The following is a 23288-nucleotide window of genomic DNA, read 5'->3' on the forward strand; positions in this document are numbered from 1 at the left end:
TATACTGAACGTTCACCAAAATTAATATAGTACATTATAACATAATTATGTTTTTATTCAGTTGTCATTATGCAAGAGACGAATAATACACTAAAAAGAAAATAATATTTCTCAGTCTCGCAAAGATTGCGTGAAATGAATGTACTGTATAATAATTCAAAAGATTATGACACCGATATGCATCGTATATAGTTTGTCTGAATTTGTTCGCCGTAAAATTGTCAGCAAGAAATTAATTTGGCAATAACTGTTTCTTAGATCGGTATTGTCCTTGAGAAGATTAACAGAAAATGTCTGGCTGTATATCAGCAGTGGAGTAGCATGGGGGCGGGGACCGGACATGAGCCCTATCCAAATAGCGTAAAAAGAAATGAGATATAATAGAGAAAAGGAATGGGAGAAGTATATACGGAAACATGAAAAGGAGGCAAAAATAGCTTCTCTAGCTCGCATCCTCCCCTACTAAATGGTTTTTGAATAATAATAATAATAATAATAGAGAAAAGGAATGGGAGAAGTATATACGGAAACATGAAAAAGAGGCACAAATAGCTTCTCTAGCTCGCATCCTCCCCTACTAAATGGTTTTTGAATAATACTAATAATAATAATAGAGAAAAGGAATGGGAGAAGTATATACGGAAACATGAAAAGGAGGCAAAAATGGCTTCTCTATAGCTCGCATCCTCCCCTACTAAATGGTTTTTGAATAATACTAATAATAATAATAATATTACGCATTTTCATAAGATGCAAAGCGCACAAACAAGAAATACAAACAAACAAAAAGAGAGAACATTATCATACGAAGCTTGAATTACATTATATACGAACAAAGAGTAATATGACAACAAATTAGAAAAGATGTTTTTTCAGACAGTCGTCTTGAAAACTGTGAGAGTATGGCAATTATTAAGTATACAGGGCGGCATGGGTGTCGATCCCGGGGGGAAGGGGGGGGGGGAATATACCCCCCCCCCCCCCAATATTTCAGGTGGGGGATGGCCTGTACAATCATCCCCCCCCCCCAATAATTCACCATCAAAAAAAAAATCAAGAGAAAAATTAATGATGAGAGCCTGATGAGAGTAATTAATGGTTATTACTCGCAAGATGACCATCAATATACACATTTTGCTATCTCATTTTCATAATACATAATTATATACGAAGTAAATGAGACAACCGTATATGAGACAAGAATAAATTGAATTCTCGCTCATACGGCTTCATCAGGAATTGATCAATTTATTCAATTTATTCAATCAACAGCATCATAGTGCGCCAAATGCAAAGACGCAGCGTTAAATCGCAACAAGCTAAATGTTAGGCGCGAAGCGCAAAAGTAGCAATCTGCAATGCACATCAGACAATCCTGGACAATGTAAACATAGATGAACTCTGTGACGAATTCGTGATGAGATCGGAGACAAGGATTAAGATTCGAGAATGGTACATCGAATGGTCTTCTTTCTTTAATAATCTAATGAAACATCAGAGCTTCCGCGCTACGCGCGGAGGAAGAGGAATTTGATTCAAACAAGGATTAAGAGTCGAGAACGGTCCAACGAATCGTTTTCTTTCTTTAATAATTTAATGAAACGTCAAAGCTTCCGCGTTTTGCGCGGGGGAAAACTAAATTCAGACAAGATTTAAGAGTCGAGAATGGTACATCGAATCGTTTTCTTTCTTTAATAATCTAATGAAACGTCAAAGCTTCCGCGCTTCGCTCGGGAGGGTGGGGACTGAATTCAAACAAGGATTAAGAGTCAAGAATGGTACATCGAATCATCTTCTTTCTTTAATAATCTAATGAAACGTCAGAGCTTCCGCGCTACGCGCGGAGGCAAGGGAACTGAATTCAGACAAGGATCAAGAGTCGAGAAGGGTCCAACGAATCGTGTTCTTTCTCTAATAATTTAATGAAACGTTAAAGCTTCCACGCTTCGCGGGGAAGGGGGAAACTTCCTCTCCCTGCACCCAACCACCCTAGGGACCGCGCTTCGCGTGTCCACTACCGCCCCCCCCCTAAAATGAAATCCTGGCTACGCGCTTGGGGAGGGTTGCAACCTGCCACACGCTTCTACCTCTTGGTTGCTTTGATCCATTGCCGAAAATATTTTGGCACCTATCATCCCCCCCCCCCCCAACCATGGATACAAATCAACACCCTTGCAGGGCGGGTAAGGAGTTCCTGGTTTGGGGGGCAATATTAAACAGGAAAAAGCCCTATCACCTATTTTGTTTACTGGTTCGAGTGACAGTAAGTGTTTAACTGGCTGATCGTGTATTATACATGTACATAGATGTGTGCGAATGGAGTAGATCACCCAATTATGCTGGGGCCTGACTATTAAGACACTAAAAGGCAAGTCTTATGTATGATACGATTATTAACGCGTAGTCAGTGAAAATCAGTTGTGAGAGGGGAGACATGGACAAATTTCGGTTTACAATGACAGAGCTGTGCATGCTGCTTTATTTTGGAGGAGTTGAAGGGGGATAAGATATTCCTGATATGAACGCCCCCATAATGAACCCACAAGGCTTAAACCAGTGCTAAGCCGGATGTGCTCACCGACGGAATATACAGGCCCCCGTTGCATAAAACTTACCATTGATGGTAACTTTGCCATCAATATTAACCACCATGGCAACATCACTCAACAGCCAATCAAATCAAGATTTCCATGGAAGTTATCATTAAACCCCCTTGTATAACTTATTTGGTATGGTATAGGAACAGAAAAACAAGAGAAACAGAATTGGGAAAGTTTGAACTAATTCAGGCCAATAATGAGGGGGTTACAAAATGCTTGAAAAGATGCGATCACAAAATCCATGCAAATCTCAAATTGCATGGCAATATGGAGAGTAGGTTGTGCCGTAGTCATGGGATAACTTTCACGTTTGTCGTGTACAAAAATATAGTTTATTTCTCTTTTTCTTCGAAGTGTCTTCTCTCTTGGAGCACTACTCAAAATATATTATGGAAAGCATATTATCGTATAGATCCTTTAAAATGAAAAGACCCTCCATAATTTTACATTTTTGAAGAAAAAAACCCCCAACATTTAACACTTTTGGGGAAAGCAGTACCCGTTTCAGCCAATTTGAAGTGCCCAGACGTAAAGTGATAAAAACTTTTAAAAAATGCATAACTTTTTTTTGTTTGTATGTCCGATTTAATTCAAACTGTCATCAATCTGCTAGTCATATTTTTCTGCTTTTTCATTGCCTGTTAAGGTTGGATTTCCCTGTAATGGTAAGTACTGCGAGCTGCTTGTTTGATGTGTTTTTACAATATACCAAACCAGTAAATTATTCAATTCAATTATGCAACGGGGCCAAAAATACACTTTTAATAAACACCCAATTAGACAATAATATTATTATATAGAAGAGATATAAGGGTAGGACATATTAATAAGTTTTTGTCTAATTCTGAGAAGATATACTGCTCGTAACGCTTGATGTAGTGCTTGAAATAATTCATGTAGGATTTACAATTGACAAATTGCATCAGTTTCTGAATGGTCAATAATGGAATCCGATATGTAACTGAGTGTTTGTTCGATGTCATGATGATTATCCTGCTCGGCTGTTTCTTGTGTGGAGTTTTCAGAAGGCGATTCTTGGTTTTTGTTTTTCGATTCATCTGTGGAGAGTTGGAGTTGGACTGTTCTCGGTAAGGTGCTTTGATCTGGTTTGCTATGTCGGAGGAAAAGTCGTTTTAGGCAAGGAATGGCTAAGATGAAAGCTCGGCGGTAGCGCTTGTTTGATAAGGTATAAATAAAAGGATTCACCGCGGGGTTGATGTAGGATAGAGTACGAAATGCCCACACTAATTGACGCGTCCGTGTTGCGACGACGGCATTGGTATCAGTTACTAATCCTTCTATCATTCTATAGAAAGAAAATATTTGAAACGGAGATAGTAAACAAAAGAATACGACGCCATTGATGACAAGCATACGAACAACTTGGTTTCTGGTGCGCTGGTTTCGCGCGTTGATGATTCCATGAAGACGCTCATTGGCTGCGATGGATCCCGGATGTGCGCGCATCCGCGTTGTAAGTGCTTTAACGATGCGCACATCCATGTACACATTGACGATCATGACCACGATGAAAGGAATGGTTTGTATCCCATTCGCGATATAATTTGCTGCAATAGAACCTACAGGCTCACATTTCCCAACATCGAACGGAAAACTCGAGTAAACATCTTCATCAGGCCAAATTACTTGGTAGTCATTGTAAACTGCGTGCGAGGGAATCAAACAGAAAGCAAAAAGTAACGCAACAATCCAAACCGTAACAATAGTTCTGACAGTCCTCTTTATCCCACTAACCACACGGTGCCGCAAAGGCTTGCAAACCGCGTAAAACTTCTCGGCCATTGCAGCTGTGATGAGAAACATGGAGGCGAAGAAACAGATATTGGTGGTGTAGTAGAGGAGGGTACACCCCCATACCCCCAAAACTCGTTGATCGTCAACCATGGGCGACGCCAGATACAAGGCGAGCTTATCCCCCGCTGCCAAGCTCAAGAAAGATAAGTCAGAAACGGCCAGGTTCAGTAAATAATAATTGGTGATGGTGTGCATGTGCCTCAAACGCAATACCACAAAAATAAAAGCCAAGTTCGCAAATACTCCGATTCCGAGGATGATGGGAATAATGATGACGATGAGAATTCGTTCGCCCTCTGTATATTGTAGAAATGACGCTACGTCGGTTCGATTTGTTAGATCGCAGTGGGTCGGGTCCTCTCCAGAACATGTTCCCTCAGCCATCGTGACTATACAACTTGTCCACAAAACGCACTTTCGTCTAATATATACTTGACGAAATTAAGATGATTTTGTCAAGGCAAATATAAACAAACATCGGGCGTTTCAAATGGCGTATAAAGCACGGGGTCCGGGCATAGAAGGAGCGCTGGAATTATTGGGGGACATCGGTCTATTACACAAAAGAGTTAGTCCACTGTGCAAGAGGAGGCCGGGTTCGGAGAGGGTGTTATCATCGGTATGTCGTTGCTTTCCCTGTTTTCCATTTTCTCTCTCTCTCTTCCACCCCCTATATCTTTGTCTTCGCCATTGAATATATTGGGGTTGGTGGGGGCAGTCTGGGTGAGGGGGGATATCCCCGACTCCCCTGTAGCTGCAGCACCACTGGGTGTTTCAATTTAGCATACAACATCATCAATCTACGTTTAGTTCAATATTTACCAACGTTCATATATTCATCCTCTATCTCTGAGAATAATTAATCTTATCATTTCACGCTTCCAAGACGTGGGGCAGGTATATATCAGCAACACGGTCCGACATCACCCAGCAATGTGATATCCAAAGTGCAATAGTTGCCAGGTTACACATTTCTCACCAATTGCGACGGACAACCAAAATGATATTAAGCCTATACTAATTAATACAGAGTTCAAGAAGAAAATGACTAATTAATATTTAATGACAAAATGATTGAGGTGAACATTATTGTAGGCCTACGTGTACGTACAAAATAGTTAGAAAACTAGGGTAAATGTGTGCAGGGGTGGTTCAGATTCATGAATTCGAAAGTTTTACAGTGACAGTTGACGAAAAAACAAAAACATATTTTTCAACATCTGTGTTCATTTCTTTGTTCGTTCCCCCTTCTCTTTCTCCCTTCTCTCTCTCTCTCTCTCTCTCTCTCTCTCCCTCTCTCTCTCTCTCTCCCTCTCTCTCTCTCACCCTCTCTCTCTCTCTCTCTCTCTCTCTCACCCCCCCTCTCTCTCTCTCTCTCTCTCACACCCTCTCTCTCTCTCTCTCTCTCTCTCTCTCTCTCTCTCTCTCTCTCTTCCCATCTTCTTCCCCCGCTCCTCACATTTCCCTATCCGTCGCTCTGCTCATAAAATAATATCATCGGTTGATTGATTGACTTTATTTTATTTCACATGCTCGAATGTAGTATACTGAACACAAACACAACATACAAAAATGAAGGATATTAAATCTGTAAACAATATTATATACATTGATATCGTTCAGTTGCAGTAATGACAATTACACAAATTGGAAATTTTAAACATTATTTAAGGTATTTCTATTAAAAAGCGTAGCTTGTACTGGTAAGCTTTGGAGTTTTTTGAAGTGGGACCAAAACACAATCAGGATGGAATTCACTTATGTACGATTAGGGGATACGGGTCGACCAGTGGGTGGGGGCTGAGGAGTATTGGGTAAAATAGTAATGTTATGGCATGGACCTGGTGGAAAATTTGCCTTTATATTTGAACGTTGAGGTGTACGTCATTCGACGTTCTTATTAATATACAATAAGAGGGATGTTAAAGCAGAAGCCGGTATTTTGCTCCGGGATTTTCGGTCTTTATTAACGTGTTTAAACAAAAGTGTTTTGATTCACAGGCCAGCGTATAGTCATTGAAATGAGGGAATTCGATCCCATCTTCCGTCTAGCCTTTAATGTTAGAATGTTGAAATGTTAGAATGTTGAAATGTTAACTGTTATAAATGAATTTTGGGTATATTTGATTTGTAGTATACGAAAATAATTTACTCATGCTCAATTTTATTTTTTCAAAATGCGATATAAACCTGCAATAGATAACAATAAAAATAAATTGAATAACATACACGAAATGTAGACAAAAAACAAGACATATCGGTAAGAGGAAGGTTAAAAGAAGAAGAAGAAATTGTTACGTAAGCTATTAATATAAGAATACTAATTATACTAGGGCTTGAGATATTAAGAACAATTTTTGAGTTATGAAATGGTGAAACCCGTGTCATTTATGTGGCTAGCTTCATTATTAGAATTAAAGTTATATGAATAAAAACAACGAAAACATCTACAAAAATAGCAACAGCAACATCATCATTATTATTGTTGTTGTTGATGTTTTTTGGTAGTATTATTTTTATTTTAAAAATAATTATTATTGACATTATTACTGCTAGTACTACCTGTGGCGGATCCAGGAATTTCTTACCGGGGGGGGGGGGGGCACAAAATCGCACGGGGTAAATATAAGAAAAACGATGGAGCGAGGCAACAGAGGCGAGGGAGGGGAGCGACCAAGCGGTGTTGGGTCTGGGAGGGGGTCAGAACTCCCTCCCTGAGTAGGAAGCATTTGCAATTTTAGAATCACATTAGGCGCATTTTTAGGCATTTCCTTGGGTAATATGACGTAAAATTGCTTTCTACTACCCCCTCCAAGAGTAGAGATCTTTTGCAATTTGAGAACCACATTTGGCACATTAATGTCCACCGGCACTTCCTGGAAAAAAGCTTTCACGTTTCATTAAATTATTAGAGCAAGAAGACAATTAGTTGTACCATTCTCGACCTTCAATCCTAGTCTAAATTCGTTTGCATCCCCCCTTCCGCGTGAAGCGCGGAAGCTTTGATGTTTCATTAAATTACTTTTAATCCTTGTCTGAATTCAGTTTTCCCCCTCCCGCGGAGGCTTTCGGATGATTCTCAAAATTATTTGAGACAGAAGACGATTCGTCGTACCGTTCTCTATTGTTAATCCTTGTCTGAATTCAGTTTCCCCCTCCCCCGCGAAGCGCGGAAGCTTTGACGTTTCATTGAATTATTACTCTTAATCCTTGTCTGAATTTAGTTTCCCCTCCCTCTCGCGGAAGTTTTGACGTTTCATTAAATTATTAGAGAAAGAAGATGATTCGTACTGTTTTCGACTCTTAATCCTTGTCTGAATTCAGTTTCCCCCTTTCCGCGCAAAGCGCGTAAACTTTGACTTTTCATTAAATTATTAGAGAAAGAAGACGATTCGTTGTACCGACTCTTAATCATTGTCTGATCAAAAGATTACATGAAATGCAATTTATCATGCTATCGCTGCCTCTCTTCTATCGTTGTTTAATTCTCTTTCATCTTTTTACCTTTCTCCTTTAACTCACAAAAATTGTCTCTTTCCCCCTTTTTCCATCTCTTTTTTATGGTTCTTATTGTGCTTTTGGGGGAGGGGGGTACACGCCTGGCAAGAGGGACCCCATATTATGTAGACTGCGAAAGTGCGTGCCCCCCGCCCCTTTCCCGGTAAAAAAAACTACTTCTTATAATAATATTATCCCCTCTCTTTCTTTTTCCCTTCTCATTATTCTCCTTCCCCCCCTTTTGTATCCTCCGTCTTTCTCCCTTTCTTCCTTTTGCCGCATTTTTTCTCCTCTCTCTTCCCCTTTCTTCCTTTCCCCCTCCTTTTTCTTCTCTCCCCTTTTCTCTCCTCCCTCTTTTCTTCTGCTTTCTCTCATCCCTTTTCTTTCTTTTTCCCCTCCTTTTTTTTTTACCGGGGGCCACGTGCCCCCTGTGCCCCTCTGGATCCGACATTTTGCCCCCTTGCGAAATTGTCCCCAGAGGTAAGGGATAGCGGAGAGCATTATCAAAGTCTATTTTGTGGTCCCACTGTTCCCTCAGATATCCTTCTCTTGTCCAAGTCCATTTCATCTTTCTCCCCAATCATTCTCTTGTTCAACCTGTAAACGAAAGAAAAGCGTCTGTTAGGCGATTCCATGCAATTTGTCTATAGCGGCTAAGCATGATGACGTCTGTTTCTGATTCATTATCTACAAAAAATGTGAAATATCTTGAAATGTGAAATGACAATTTTGTACCGGAGAGAAACGTTTTCAATTTTTTTTTTAAAGGTTTTCATTTTGTATTAAATACAGTCAAGCCCGTCATCGTAGCCACCTTTCTCGACTCCCTCTATAAAGAAGAACATGTCAAGAAGGTGTACCTATCTACTTCGGCAGTGGTGGATCCAGGGGGGGGGGGCGGCACCCCTGGCGCTCAAGGGGGGGGGGGGGGGTTCAAATTTTCGAGGGCCAAAAAAAATGTCCTCACTACCCCCCCCCCTTCTCCCCCCCCCCCCTACTGAGCGAATTTTCGGCGGCGCGATTTGCACATTTTAGCAAACAAAATTAAAAAATTGGGCCCCCACCCCTAAGAAATCCTGGATCCGCGCCTGTACTTCGTTCAGTTTCCCCTTTTTCCTTTGGTGGCAGATTTTAATGGATAAAAGGCGTCCTTTTGAGTCAAGGAACTGCCCTTTTTAAAAATAAACTGAGTTCCACATAGGCTCGAAGTTGCAATACACTTCTTTGTGTTCCAAAAACAAGCTTCACATTTCGGATTTTTGCTTCTCTAGCTGACTAAATATTTATTTTCAATGGTATTTTATTGATATAACAAAAACTGTCAAATTGTTAACCAATTTAAAGCTTGTCTTAAGACACATTTATTCAAAATGACTCTGTTCACATTGATGTGTATTTCATAATTGTAATTTGTAGGTTTATTTACACTTTTTTTTATTTTAAATAATATTTAATTGTTTATCAGTCTATTTTGTTTGTTATAGCGCTTAGAGACTTCAGTGGTAAGTGCTTTATAAGTAACGTTGTTATATTATCGTTTCGCATAAAAGAAGTAAATTGCAATATGGAAATAAAATAAAATATATAGTCTATGTGACATTTTATATTATGCAAAGGGCAATTTTACATGTTGATAAGTTTTCAGAAATAATAATGATAATGCGTTGGTACTATTAAACTAGGGCGCTGTGATGGACACATGTTTTTTTTTTAATTTTTATTTAATTGACTTCAATTATTGACATGGTTCAATTTTACAGTTCTGTGGGTTCAATCCATCGAGAAAAAAAAATCCTTCTAATTCTTGGTGCAAATCGCATATCGATGTCGTTAAATGACGTTGAGGGCGTACATACTATTTTGTTCTGATCAACGTTTACGTTTGCCTACTCGTGAGTATTCATGAAACTTTACATTATTTATTTATAAAATCACTAAGATGAGTGAGTGAATTTCGTTTAACTGGTGTATAAGACTGTAAAAATGAATCTTATTATTAATCATAGTGATTGAAAAACGGCTCGCATATTACAGCAAGACGGGTTGTTTATTTGATGTCAGTCCCACATAGGCTGTTTTGTGTTTGTGTGAGATATGGTCTAGAGTCTGTTTTTGTGTGGAGACTGGAGCTGGAAAACATCAGCTCCAGAGTCCAGGGAGCTCGGAGCGTCGGTGTCGGAGCTCCCTGGAGGCAGGTGCAAATGTTCATTAATGACATGGAAGGGGAATGATTCATTTTTAGCCAGTGCTTGCCAAAAACTGAAGAAGTTGTAAAATTTGGAATTATTCAATTAGGCACTCCAGCAAAGATAGAGACTTTAGTCTAGAGAGTCAATGCTAATGCGTATTGACCTCTAACAGTTAGTGCTGCACTACGTCCATGCTAATAGGCAGCAGTTGCACACATGAATGGTATATTCAATACACAAATAAGCAAGTTTGACAGTAGAATCACAATTTTAATTTTTAACTTATTCTTTCCAACATCGGTGAGTTGAAAAAAATTGTATTTTACTGGTATTTAGGTGTCATCAATTGTCACTAAAGTACCGATTTTTAGTGACATGTTGAGAGTCAATAGAACAGGTTTTCATACACAGCCAGGAAAGTAATGCAGCTATGTGTGGAATTTGGAAAAAATAACTTCTATTATGAAAGACCCATCACATCCACTATTTTCTTGTTTTACTTTTAACCGCTCAGGAATCCGCCTGCGTGTACCAATTACCTGTAGAGCCAGATACAGAAATTCTTTTATTCCAAATTCCATGCACATCTATAATGCACAAGTATCACAAAATTCTCAGCTTTAAGCGAAATAATAGCGATTATGATTATTTGTTAACTTTTTCTCTACCCACCCAGTAAATAAACTTGTAGGGATTGGGTTGGAAAGTTTTCCACCTTATCACCTTTGTGGGTCAAAACATCCGTTGTTAAGCTCTGCTGCTGATTTTGTTGTATTTTTCTGTCATGCATTATAATCTGATTGGAAATTATGCCATTTCTCCTTCTCTATCTCTCCCCTTTCCCTTTGGACCCTTACCAACTCTCCCTATATTTCTCTCTTTTATCAGTCCTTCGAGCTTGAGGTCTCTTTTCCTTTCTCTTTCTGCTCGTATTTCGATTGTGATGCTGCTCCTATTCTACTTTCATATTCACATCTATATTCATACCTGAATTTATTCATGATGTGTTTCAGAATTGTATTTAAAATTCTTGATATGTATAAGTCATATAACTGTCTTGTCATGTTTTGTGCTGAAAGCCAGAGGACCGTACCTGCTCATAGACTTTTTCTTATATAGTCTTGACGCCCTTCTGGCTTTCAGCACACGACACCATGTTTTTGTCTTATGTTTTATGTATTACATGTTATACCAATGGAAAACAAATTTCGGTATTATATTATGGACAATAAAATCTTGAATCTTGAATCTCGGAAGTTTAACTTACGATTTCAGAAGACTTTCCTTCAAAATATTTGGAAGTTAAACTCTTTACCATGTTTACTTTAGAAGACTTCCAAATTCTGAGTTTGAACTAAATGCCGAAAAGAAAAATGTCTTTTGTTGACTATAACCTGATAACTATAACCTTTGAATGTGATTTATTTATTTCCAGTTGTAATGAGGGTAAATGTGTTTTTAATTTTGTTTTATTTGTCAGAAATATGAAGAGCAAAAAGCACAAGAAGGACAAGAAGAAGCAAAAGAAGAAGAAGCACAGACAGAGAAATGAGACTTCTTCTGAGGTAAATTCATCATGGAAAATGAGAGTATTCTCAAGTCATTCCGATAGAGGACTTCAGTTCTCGCCCAATCCAAATTGCTTTTCGAGGGCAGGTCAAGAAGTTACATACAGAGTGTCTGTCTAAAATGCCTAATCAAGAAATGTTAAGGACTATTTACTCACACATTTAAAGGATTACCTTGAAAACCAGATGACTACACTGGAGTGACAAGAGTCCAGCAGCAGGCAAGGACATGTGCAAAACCTTGTGTTAGAGTCCCAAAGGAGCAATTCCACTTGATTAAGATATAGTGAATAAAAGGTACTACAATGTTTGCTCATCTTGCAATGTAATAGAGTACCAAAGCTGTGATGTCATTAAAATCTTCTTTTAGAATTTCTCAATTTTTTTCTTCATTTTCCGAAAGAGCATCACAAATAATGTCCAAACGTCGAAACCAATTTAATATATATATAAGTATTTTTGATGCTCTTTCGGAAAATGAAGACAAAATTGAGAAATTCTAAAAATAGATTTTTGATGACGTCACACTTCACCACTCTATAGGTGAGGTTTTATTGATGAGTATTCTGGCGTAGTTGCCTCTGCAACTTAGAAGCCCACTGCGGCTGAAATTGACAAAACCCTTCATATGCCTACCTACCTAGGTTTTGGGAGTTGGCATGTCTGAATTAAAAATTAAAAAATTAACATTCTAAAGGGGACCAATCACATAGGACAATAATTTAAAGAAAAAAAGAAGAAGAAAACATTGTAAAATATTCAGAAGGTGAAGGAAGAAATGCACGAAGGGAAAAGTAATTCATAGCAAGGCTCATGTGTAGCATACTTTGGATGGTCTATTATATGAATGAAAACACACAAGTTAAAAAAAAAAAATATTTATAATATAAATATACTTCCATACTAACGTAACCAACCAAAGAATCTTACAAGTACATGCTTGACGTTCACCTCCTACAGGGTACCTACTTAATGTAGTATTCATACAAAAGGAAGGTATGAAGTTACCCTTATGGAGCAAATAGTTTCTGTGGTAATTGGTCCCCTTTCACATAAACCATACTTGAGGTATTGTCATATTGCTTCTTTCAGGAGAGTTCTGAGCCTGAGATGGAATGGGTAGAGTCGACATCTTCCTCCTCCCTCCAACCTCCCAAGGCACCATCCCCTGATCCTGTCCCTATTACTGCAAGTCAGGAAGATTCTCCTTTGCCTCAGGTAAGTGCAGTCTCTTCCAGTGTACACAATACTTCTTTGTTGGTAGTAGCCTATAATCTAGGCGGAGTGCCGAGCTTTTTTCTTTGCTGCTAGACTAACCTTAAGCAGAACGTCTGATACGGCGAGACTACGAACCGTGAGCCGTGAAGCGGCTCACCGCCTATAATCACTGGTCTAGCTTTAGTCGTTGTTTTTTTATTATCGACCATGAATCCGTGTCAGTTTTTCGTACGAAAAAACCTCATGAATACGAAATGAACTCAACCAATCAGAAACACGTATGGAGAAAAGTCTATGCATATGCATATTATAAATCATGTGACATTACGTCATTTTCTTCGTCCAAGATGGCGGGTAGTTCATGCGACGACGATCTTCTGCGAGAAAGTTTATCATATGCGGCCAACAAACTAGGCATTCCTAATGGAAAATTCAGAGAACTGCAGGAATCCGCTATTCGTAGCGTTATTGAAGCCGGCAGGGATATTTTTGTTGCATTACCTACTGGTTTTGGAAAGAGTGCAATATACCAAGCAATCCCCTTGTGCTGTGATTTTCTACGCGACCACGGGTTCTATGATCATGATGACTCGAGCGCAATCTTTTTTTGTTGCGGTTTCTTATATCTGATTTGTCGAACGTAACATAGGTGTACCTTATTTGGTAGGGCTGTTGAATGATTCATAGATCCGCCATTTTGAATATATATGAATATTGATTAGCTAGACCAGTGATTATAGGCGGTGAGCCGCTTCGCGACTCACGGTTCGTAGTCTCGCCGTATCAGACGTTCTGCTTAGGGTTAGTCTAGCAGCAAAGAAAAAAGCTCGGCACTCCGCCTAGATTATAGGCTATGTTGGTAGCAACTCTTCACCAAACTTTTCAGAATTCACGCTAAAATCAGCTTAATTTCTTTTTGGATTTGCTGTAGAGGAAGTGATATGTCATCACAGATATTCTTAAATATATTTTGTTTTAACATAGTTCTAGGTGTAATAGAAGTTTCCTGCTCTTAGTAAAATATCTTACCTTGGGGGCATCCAGTGATGTAGCCAAGGTCAGCATCGGTCTGGGGATTTAGATGTCTCTGTCTTGATTCCGAGACCGAATGCTAAATGGAATTTACTTGTTGGCCTCACTAACATCTACCAATGTGTGTGTTTTGCACCAGTTAATGTCTTTTTTAAAACTCTTTCTTTTGTTTGTACATTGAATTGCAGAATATATTAAAGATGTGTAGCAAATGTAACCATGACTATTAGCCATTTTGTCTCTTTTGTTTGTGCTTGTGAATATTTTTTTAAATTGGTATGAAGGATGAAGGTTAAAAACATGAATTCAGCTCGTAAAGAGTCGACTCAGTACTATCTCTGTTTCTCTGAATACATTTGCTCTGGCTGAAATTTTGTCAAAAATATAGGGATAGAGCATGGGATGAGATTAATCTTAGGTTAGATTTAGGGATCTGATTAGACAGTGTTTTGTGAATGGTTGAATTTGGACATTTGTGATACAAATTCACTGCATAGCGATTGTTGCCAAAACATATATAAACAATTAAAAAAAGAAAGCAGATGTTTAAATTTTTAAAATTTATTGAAAGACCTCCATTTTGAAACAGTTGGTCAAACATTCAATACACAACATTGAAACATTGTTACATAATAATTAATAATATTTAAACATTATAGAACTTTCAGTCAACAAATAAATTGTAATTCCTCAAATTGGCAGGTAAATTTCAAGCCATTAGAACAAACAGTATGAAAAGTAAGAGAGATGGAATACAGTCACAGAGAGAGAGAAAAACAGAATGAGATATAGAGAAAGAGAGAGGGTGTCATCAATTGTCACTGAGGTACCGATTTTTTTTAGTGAACTCAGTCTCAAAGAGAGATGCTAATCATAATTTTTAGAAAAATGTCTCCAAAATTACTTGGTGACCCCCTAAAACGGTAATTTTAGACAAATTCTGTAAAACTAGTAATTATTGTGTGCATGAATTTTTAATGAATTTAGTAATAGTTCAAATTTACAAAGCTTCATGCCACAAAAATTTTGACTCACAACCGATACAACACTTATTTCTGCAATTTGCAAAAGTCTGTTGCCTTTGAAAAAAATTGTCGTAAACAATTTGCAAAACGTTCATGTTGTGAAGTTTAATACATTGGTTCTGCAGTATGCAACCTAAATTTTGAGTAAGAATTAAACGTTAATAATTCTTTTGAAAGTAGGGGCTTGAACCTAGATAACACTTTTTAAATAAATTTTGTCATTCTCAGTGTAAATTGAATACCTCGCCCTGAATCTAAGATTCTGAATACATTACGCTTACATTGTACAAGAGTAATGTTATGAATGTAATACACAAGTTAACAATGTCAAGTTTAAATACAACATAACAAATTCTGATTGTTTAAATCCCCATAACTACCAGTATGCATTCTAACATTGCCATTTACACATTGCCATTGTCTGGTTTTTTGGTCTCACCCCTCAAAACAAAATGAAACTGATGAGGGTAATGAAAACTGCAAGTAAGGTAATTGGCTTACAGGTTAAACAACTCGAAGAGATAGCTAATTCAGCTGTAATTGATAAGTTAAATCACATCACTAAGGGTGAAACTCATCCTAATAATACACATTTTGTTTTGTGTGTTAAATAGCCTCAATGACCTTTTTGTGAAAAGACAAAATCTATCCCCATTGACTTTAGAAATTGAGGTAGTCAAATAATTTACTGGCCCATGCTAGTAATAACTTTTCTGGTAATACATTGCTGATGTAACATCCATTTTTATCTTGTAAAACGTTGAAAATGGATAATATTATTCCAATGTTGATCACAGAAATAGACAAAAAGATCTGACCTCTTGTGTACGTATGCTTATATCTCGCGTGAAAGCCAATAATCTGAGGAACTTACTCCTGAAAGTCTGTAAATGTCATAAAAATGATTGGGAAAAGTAGAGATCTGTACATACATTGTACTACATGTACATAACAGTCTCAACATTGTTTTTGAGATTTTATTTGATTGTCCATTCAGAGGAGATAATCAGAGGATTTTTTTGCTTGTTTCTTCAAATTCTGTTCTTCCAATTCTCCCTCCTCAGCTTTTCTCTTTCTTCGTCCATCATTTCCTCCTTCACTTTCTTGGACAGTTTCATTTTGCTGAGTCACCGGTATCTGAGGTGTGATTCCTAATCTTGCTCCAACAAGCTTCACAAACTCTTCCATGTCGGTTCTTATGTTATGAATATCAGAAGCCACTTTGGTCTTTATGGTCTGAATCTCTGTTCTTAAAAGGCTAATCTCATTCCACACCATGCCCAGGTCAACTTTGGTTGCAGGTTTGTGAATTTCTTTCAGGTCAGCAGTGAGAGGATTAGATGTGGATTTGGGGTTGAGTTTATGTTTGTAGCGCTCTTTGGCGGAACTTGGCAGCATGACGGTAAGGAGTAATCCCATCCCTGCTGTTGCTGTTTTTGATGGGGAAGCACCAGCCTGTGCAGATGCCTTTGAAGATGATGATGTCCTGTCACTAAGATCCTCGTCACTTGTGCAGGAACGCACGCTTGCTATTTTGATGCCCGGTGATTCTGCTCTGTTAGTTGTCAGAGGTGATTCATTCCTTTTATCAGGCGTCTCACTTGAGTGATTGATAGCAGGAGAGACGGTACCTGTTGCAGAAAGTCTATTTAAATCTTCTTGTTGAAGGTGTAACAGAGAGTGTACAGGAGGGCCTGGTGGTCTTGATCCCGATGGACATGTGCAGTTGACATGGGCCCCCGGTACTGGAAAGCGCAAGGCATCTGGTGGTAGCGCTACAGGAACCATACCAGCAGGAATAGATCCTGGAGGAAACATGTGAGCTGGAAAGACTCCTGATGGCCTTGCACTAGCTGGTGCCAGACCTACAGGAACCATCCCTGGGGGTAGCAATCCTGCGGTCAAAGGTGCTCGAGTCGGTAGTATCCCCGGTGCAGCTGAAGTGGCCGACTGTGGATTTGGAAACACTCCAGCAGAAGGAAGTGCTGCGTTTGATTGTGTACTTAGATGCTGCAGTGGGGATGATTGGAAACTAGACCGTCCTTCCTGTTTAATATTTTGAATTGGAACAGAAGGATTTTCATCGTTGGATCTTCTACTTGGAGTGTCTTTACCACTTTGTACATTGGATTTCGGGCTTCCTTCCTCAGAATCTGATTTAAAAATAAGGTTACAGGAGTCTAGGGGGATCCCCATGAAAGGTTCTTTCATCTGCCCAGTAGCGTCAACAGGAACTAAAACATCCAGGGAACCTGCAGGACTTGGATGCAACTCTGGGATATTCACAGTCCGATTTTCTGGCATAAAGATTGCACGTGTTGGGGGACTTGACATATCCTTGAAACTGATGTTTGTCTGTGGCTTTAAAGTGTCCTGCAGTATGTTGCTTCCGGGATTAACAGGAGTAGAAGTTACAGCCACAGAAGGTCTGGTAGGTAATGCTGGTACTGAGTTCATGATTCCAGAAGGTACAGAATTTGAAGTCATGGCCACAGAAGGTCTGGTAGGTAATGCTGGTACTGAGTTCATGATTCCAGGAGGTACAGAACTTGAAGTCATGGCCACAGAAGGTCTGGTAGATAATACTAGACCTGTGTTCATGACTCCATTATTTTGCGGGAGACATGCAGCTTGCAGAGGTTGCTTCGGGGCTATCGAACGATACACGTAAGGTGGTGGCGGCAGTCTGGGTTGTGCTGGAGGAATATCGGGCAAACTACCCTTACTCTCACCTTTACTATGATGAGCTGCAAGATGAGCTGTAGCCTTGGCCAAAGTAAGCGGTTGATGAGGTGCCCATTGGGGCATTGTTTTCTGAACATGTACTTTAACAGGACTTGGTGTTTCAATAAGTTGTCTTTTCACCACAACGTTTTTGTATTTAAGCCTCTTTTTGAACATTGAATGTCCTCGCTGAAGGTCTTTCAATAATTTCAATTTCAGTTTAGGCCTTTCATCCATTTGTTCTTTCAACAATCCCAATGTAGCCACATTTGGTGTGCTAACACCGTAAACTACTTCCATAATTTTCTTCAAGGTTTCCTCCGTCAAAGGTTCATCCAGATCGATGGCGCCAGACTGCGTAGATTCTTCTTCCTTGCTCTCACTGTTGGGTCCATCATTTTCGTCAGAGTCGCTTCCTGGATCAGGAATCCAATCACCGTCTTCTCCGTCATTCTCATCAATATCAAAGTCCGATTCCATACCACTCATATGATCATCACTTGATTGCTGGTTATCGCTTTTGGGAGACTTGGGCTCTCCCTCGATCCAGCCGTCCTCAGAAACCATCAGCATGGTACCTTCTGAGGGTTTCCCTTCCTGGGTGCCGGCAGTGGTGGACGATTCCTGATTGGGGACGATCAGCACAGTACATGCTCCTTGCGGTTGCATCTCCCCTGAGCCACTGGAGGTGGACGGTTGTTGATTTGATTCATCTAGTGCTTCACGGAAATGGTCTTCTTGGTTCTTCATTTCTGTAAAAATAAACGGAAAAGAATGAAAAAATACTCAGTTATTGTAATTGAATTGTAAAATTCAAATGAAAACTACATTGGTTCAGGTCCAAATGATTGATTAAATTTATTTATTTCAACCCAAAGCCCAAATGCAATTAAATCTTCATAGCAATTTGCTTTGAAAGAAGCAGAAAAACAAATTGGTGTAAAATTGACATAATTTGATAAACAATAAGAAAGTCATTAATTGTGGGAAAGCTGTAATCACTATACATAACTGAAAAATGTTTATGTGGTGTTAAAAAAAACTCCCCTATTTGTTGCAGCACATAATAAAACTGGAAAAATGACGGGATAGTTTTTATTCTGCAATACCAAATATTTAATAACTTTTTTCTCATTTTATCTTTTTCATGCAATTCAACATCATGTTCAAAAGATTTTTATTGCCCTTGCATCACTGATCACTGATCAATTGTACTATAAATACTAAATGGAAACTACATTGGTTCAGGTCAAAATGATTGATCAAGTTTATTTATTTCAACCCTAAGCCCAAAGGAAATTTGCTTTGAAAGCAGAAAAACAAATTGGTGTAAAATTGACATAATTTGATAAACAATAAGAAAGTCATGAATTTGGGGAAAGCTGTAATCACTATACCGGTACATAAGAATTTTAAACTGAAAAATGTTGATGCGGTGTTGGATAACACTGAACAAAATGACTGGATGGTTTTTATTCTGCAATACCAAACATTCAATAACTTGTTTTCTCATTTTATTTTTTGTCATGCAATTCAACATGTTCAAAAGATTTTTATTGCCCTTGCATCACTGATCACTTGTACAATATGCAATTTATCATTATTTGTGTAACTGTACTTTTTTATAATTTTTTCTTTTGTCAAATATTCCACCTTGATGTTTAGTGCACATTCTCTTTATGTGTGTGTGTGTGTACATGTATGTGTGTGTGTACATAAGATATGCCAGACTAGGTTTTGCTGGAGCCCTGTGTGGCACTTGCCTACCTATACCCCCATTTACGCAGCTACTAGACTATATGACGTATCAAATTTCCTCATACATGTGAGTGGCACTTGTTTGTCAGCCTATTTCATTCCTCATGATGGTTTTTTAATAATAGAATATGTGAGTTTCTCTTCCGCATGCTCCTCTGTTTCAGCTGGGGTTTGGACCCAGCCCCCCCCCCCTTCCCCACTCCTGGAACGGAGGGACCCCATTCATGTTACCAAAATGTCCGGTAATGGGGTACTTTTCTCGTAACACACACAAAAATCGGCCTGTATTGACTTTGGGGGTGTTTTCAAAAGGAGGGAACATGCATACGCATACCCTAAATAACACTGAGTGGGGGGGGGGGGGGGGGGTGGATTATAATTTGTAGAGGGGCACATATTCTTTGTGTACATATGCAAGACTTGATTTTGATGGATAGCACTACCCCCCCCCCCCCCTTGCTGCGACTAGCTCCTTGAGCAGTTGAGATGTAATGATGACCTCATTATTCGTACCTCATGAGTTCCACTACGGTAGTTAGCCTGGTTTTATATCTCATATTAATGCATAATTATTGCTCACCAATGCATTATTCAAGTCTTATGTTGTATTGTAGCCTATATCTGAATATATAAGGCTGAATTTTGCCAGATAATTGGGGGCACTGTAACATAATGATGTTGGTGCATGGTACTAAATGCGCTAACTGTACCCGCCCCCTCCTCCTCCTCCAACTTCTGAAACCGTCAATATTGACATGCCAAATCACAATACTGTATTTGCCGGCGTAAAGGCCGCAGTATTTTTGGAAAAGAAAATATCAAAAAGTCGGGGTGCGGCCTTTACGGCGAAAGAGTTAAAAAAAAAAAAAGTAAGTCAAAACCAGCACGAATTTGCACATATGGGACTACAAACGATACAATAATGGTACAGAACATTTCCACACATCTTACCGACAATTTTATTTTGCATTGTTGACATGAAGACGAAAATAAACTTCCAAAAACAACATCTGCCGATAGATCTTGATCTAAGTTCGTGCCAGTGCATTGCAAAAGTAAAAGAAGGGCCCGTTTAATGGAGCTGCCGCGAAGTCGCCATTTTGAAGCCATTTCAATATACACAAGAGCTATGGCGCAATACACAAGAGAGAGGTGCAATGTATACATCCAAGAAAACTGCAGATGATAGCATCAGTGCGGGATGGCCGAGCGGTCTAAGGCGATGATTTTAGTCACATCAACATTTGTACGCAAGAGATCAAATCCCGTCTTCGACAAAAGTTTTTTTTTTTTTTTTTTTTTTTTTAATGTCAAAATCAGGGGTGCGGCCTACAAGGCGCTGCGGCCTTATCCTTGGCAAATAGGGTACTTAATTCTGACAGATTTGTAAAACAGGCCCTTGATAATTACTTAAAGGGGGTGTAGCATAACAAGCCTGCCTCGGTGCCTATTGGGTTTACGACTCCAGACGACACAACCACAGTATGAACATGTGTGCAACATACGCGAAACCGAAGCATGAGGAGTACTTCAGTCTGTTTCTCGAACGCTAGCACGCGCTGACCATTAATTGAGTCCATTCGTTTACATGCGGTTGTCCAAAAGAAGTCGTAGAAAGCATTAACCAATATTTGCCATATGCTTCACCCCCTTTAACTAGCTTACAATGTTACTTCTATGTACATGTGCATGCATCCACATGTTTCATTAGGCGGTGTCACACAGAAAAATCCCTTAAAAAATCCCTTGAAAAATCATTTCAAGGGAGAATTTTCTTGCTTCGTTAAGGGATTTTTAATGGGATAATTGAACTAAAATCCAGATTTTTGGCCTCTGTGTGACACCGCCTGTATATTAGTAGGTATATTTGGCAATCTATTTGTATTTTACAAATTAATCAGGATTTCTCCGGATGTGTCGTTTAGAATACATTTTTTATATAACTCCCCATCTATCTATTCCCAGAGGATCTAGTGTATTGTAGGGCTCATGTTACTGGGACATGTCCTGAGGCATTAGGTCCCGGCCCCCCCCCCCCCCACTCGGTGTTATTAGGGTACGCATATGCGTGTTCCCAGCACCACCCCCCCCCCCTATTCTGAATAAGTCTGGTGTGTAAAGTCAATACGGGTAGATCTTTTTCTTTTTTACGAGCCAGAGATTTTGGGAACACGCATGCAGTCCCTCCATTCGATCCCGGAGTGGGGGGGGGGGGCCGGGCATTAGGCATGACTGATCTACAAGATTATAACCATATACATGTTGAGCAAGAATTTGAAAAAGAAAGACATGATATCGAGAGTGCTAATGCCCACAATTTTATATGATAAATATTGCATGCTTTATCATTTAATGGCATAGGTTTTCTCCATATTATTAAGAATTCCTCTTATACAATATCTTTCGACCGCAGTCTGCTGCCTCTGATAAAATTCTGAATAAAAATTATGTTGGTTTGATCATACTTACTCTGTTCATTTTGTTGATCTATATATTTGATACACTACAGGGCATGCAATAAACATGAATTGTGACTGAACATCATTAATATTTCATAGAGATCTAGATACTTACTTCTCAAATCTGTAATCTGTACTCTGCATGGCTTGATAAGTTGTGATGAAGTCGAATCCATGCTTGGTTTCAGATCCTCTCAAAACCTGCAGCTGCAGCTCACAGCATAAACATAATTTCAAAAAATGATCCGCTAGCAGCAGGGAAATGGATGTTGCCAGAACACAGTAATACTCCACAGCTAGAAGACAGAAGGCTACTTATGATGACAACTAATTAGTATCCATGCAGCAAGAGTGTAGCAGACAGCTACGTTATGTTCACAATGGACTTGTGCATGTACATGTAATGTAGGCCTAAAAAGCGCCAGCATGACCATACAGAGCTGCAGTGTTATGTGTGTGTACACTGGTGCATTGTTCTTTATTGCACACAGAGCTAGCTAGCTAGGAGCTCAATGCTTGCTGTACAATAATGTGGATGACTATTCTACACTTTCAGACCCTACAAAAAAAAAATTGGTATTGAATGAATGTATTTGATTTGTACCGTTTGATTTAATGATTTATTTTACCTGCCGGTCTGCTAAGAAACCTGATGCATGCTTGTTCAAGTTTCAAGTTTATTTTGTTTCACATTTCACAAAATAGAATTCACATAATAGAATTCTCATAATTGACAAAATTAGAAGATACAGTGTGTTTAAAATATACTAAAAGTATGACATTATATAATCAATTCTTTGTAAAGACATCAAAATTAATTGTATTGAATAGTAGGTTATACAGGGTGAAATGTGAGGAACCTATTAAAAAGCTCAGCTTGTAGATTATAGGTTCCCCTAAATAAAACTAACATTTAATCGAAATGGTTGCAATGGTGAAGGACGTAACAATAATAATAGGCAACTAGACCAATTATACTCACACTTGTTCTGCTTAACCCGTACTTTGCTTAGCCCCGCACTATCCTTAACCCCGGACTAACTTTTAGCGCTTTTCTCACTGCACTTCGTAAGCCCCGTATAGCCATAGCGATGATAGCGTAAATATTCATTTCATTCGCTCCACTGCGTAGTCCCGGACTAATTTTCGTTTCTGTTCTCATTCATTTGCTTGACACCCCAATGGCAGAGTTAGCACCACAATTGCGGGGCCAGCTAACCCTGTACCATAGGTGGGGCTAGCCCACTTTAGTAAATACGTGTCTGAACAGAAAGTGGAATAAGCTTAACCCTGGACTATAGGTGGGGCTAAGACCCCCCCTTTAACCCCACCTATAGTACGGGTTAAGCAAAATTTGGCCTGTGTGAAAACAGTATCTGTCCGTCTTTATTCTGCAATCGTA

The 23288-nt window shown here is 39.0% G+C and overlaps 3 protein-coding genes across 3 annotated transcripts in view; 1 reads left to right on the forward strand and 2 right to left on the reverse strand.

Annotated features, from left to right (window-relative positions):
- Positions 1 to 3503: 3503 nt before the first annotated feature.
- Positions 3504 to 4628, reverse strand: LOC100893347 (neuropeptides capa receptor-like). The gene has a single exon (XM_030981273.1). It carries the CDS (start codon positions 4608 to 4610, stop codon positions 3504 to 3506), a length of 1107 nt encoding a protein of 368 aa, XP_030837133.1. The 5' UTR covers positions 4611 to 4628.
- Positions 4629 to 9733: 5105 nt separating this feature from the next.
- Positions 9734 to 23288, forward strand: part of LOC762923 (CWF19-like protein 2) — a 30537-nt gene continuing 16982 nt past the window's right edge. The window contains exons 1-3 of the mRNA XM_030980584.1: positions 9734 to 9805; positions 11583 to 11667; positions 12763 to 12888. Of these exons, the coding sequence (XP_030836444.1) occupies positions 11587 to 11667; positions 12763 to 12888 (207 nt within the window). The 5' untranslated portion in view covers positions 9734 to 9805; positions 11583 to 11586. The remainder of the gene's footprint in view (positions 9806 to 11582; positions 11668 to 12762; positions 12889 to 23288) is intronic.
- Positions 15592 to 22369, reverse strand: LOC580437 (uncharacterized protein PB18E9.04c). Its single transcript, XM_780495.5, has 2 exons — positions 22002 to 22369; positions 15592 to 18421 (listed from the first exon to the last, which is right to left on the reverse strand). The coding sequence occupies exons 1-2, from the start codon at positions 22060 to 22062 to the stop codon at positions 15939 to 15941; spliced, it is 2544 nt and encodes an 847-aa protein (XP_785588.2). The 5' UTR covers positions 22063 to 22369; the 3' UTR covers positions 15592 to 15938.

Source organism: Strongylocentrotus purpuratus, unplaced genomic scaffold (genome assembly GCF_000002235.5).
Source record: "Strongylocentrotus purpuratus isolate Spur 01 unplaced genomic scaffold, Spur_5.0 spur5_scaffold_11, whole genome shotgun sequence".
Taxonomy (NCBI): domain Eukaryota; kingdom Metazoa; phylum Echinodermata; class Echinoidea; order Camarodonta; family Strongylocentrotidae; genus Strongylocentrotus; species Strongylocentrotus purpuratus.

Bases quoted from the DNA above. Each gene is read 5' to 3' on its own strand.
- LOC100893347 (XM_030981273.1), bottom strand. From the start codon at position 4,610: ATGCACACCATCACCAATTATTATTTACTGAACCTGGCCGTTTCTGAC.
- LOC580437 (XM_780495.5), bottom strand. From the start codon at position 22,062: ATGGATTCGACTTCATCACAACTTATCAAGCCATGCAGAGTACAGATT. The intron at 18,422-22,001 runs GTAAGTATCTAG...TTATTTTTACAG, and splicing joins ACAGATTACAGATTTGAGAA to AAATGAAGAACCAAGAAGAC.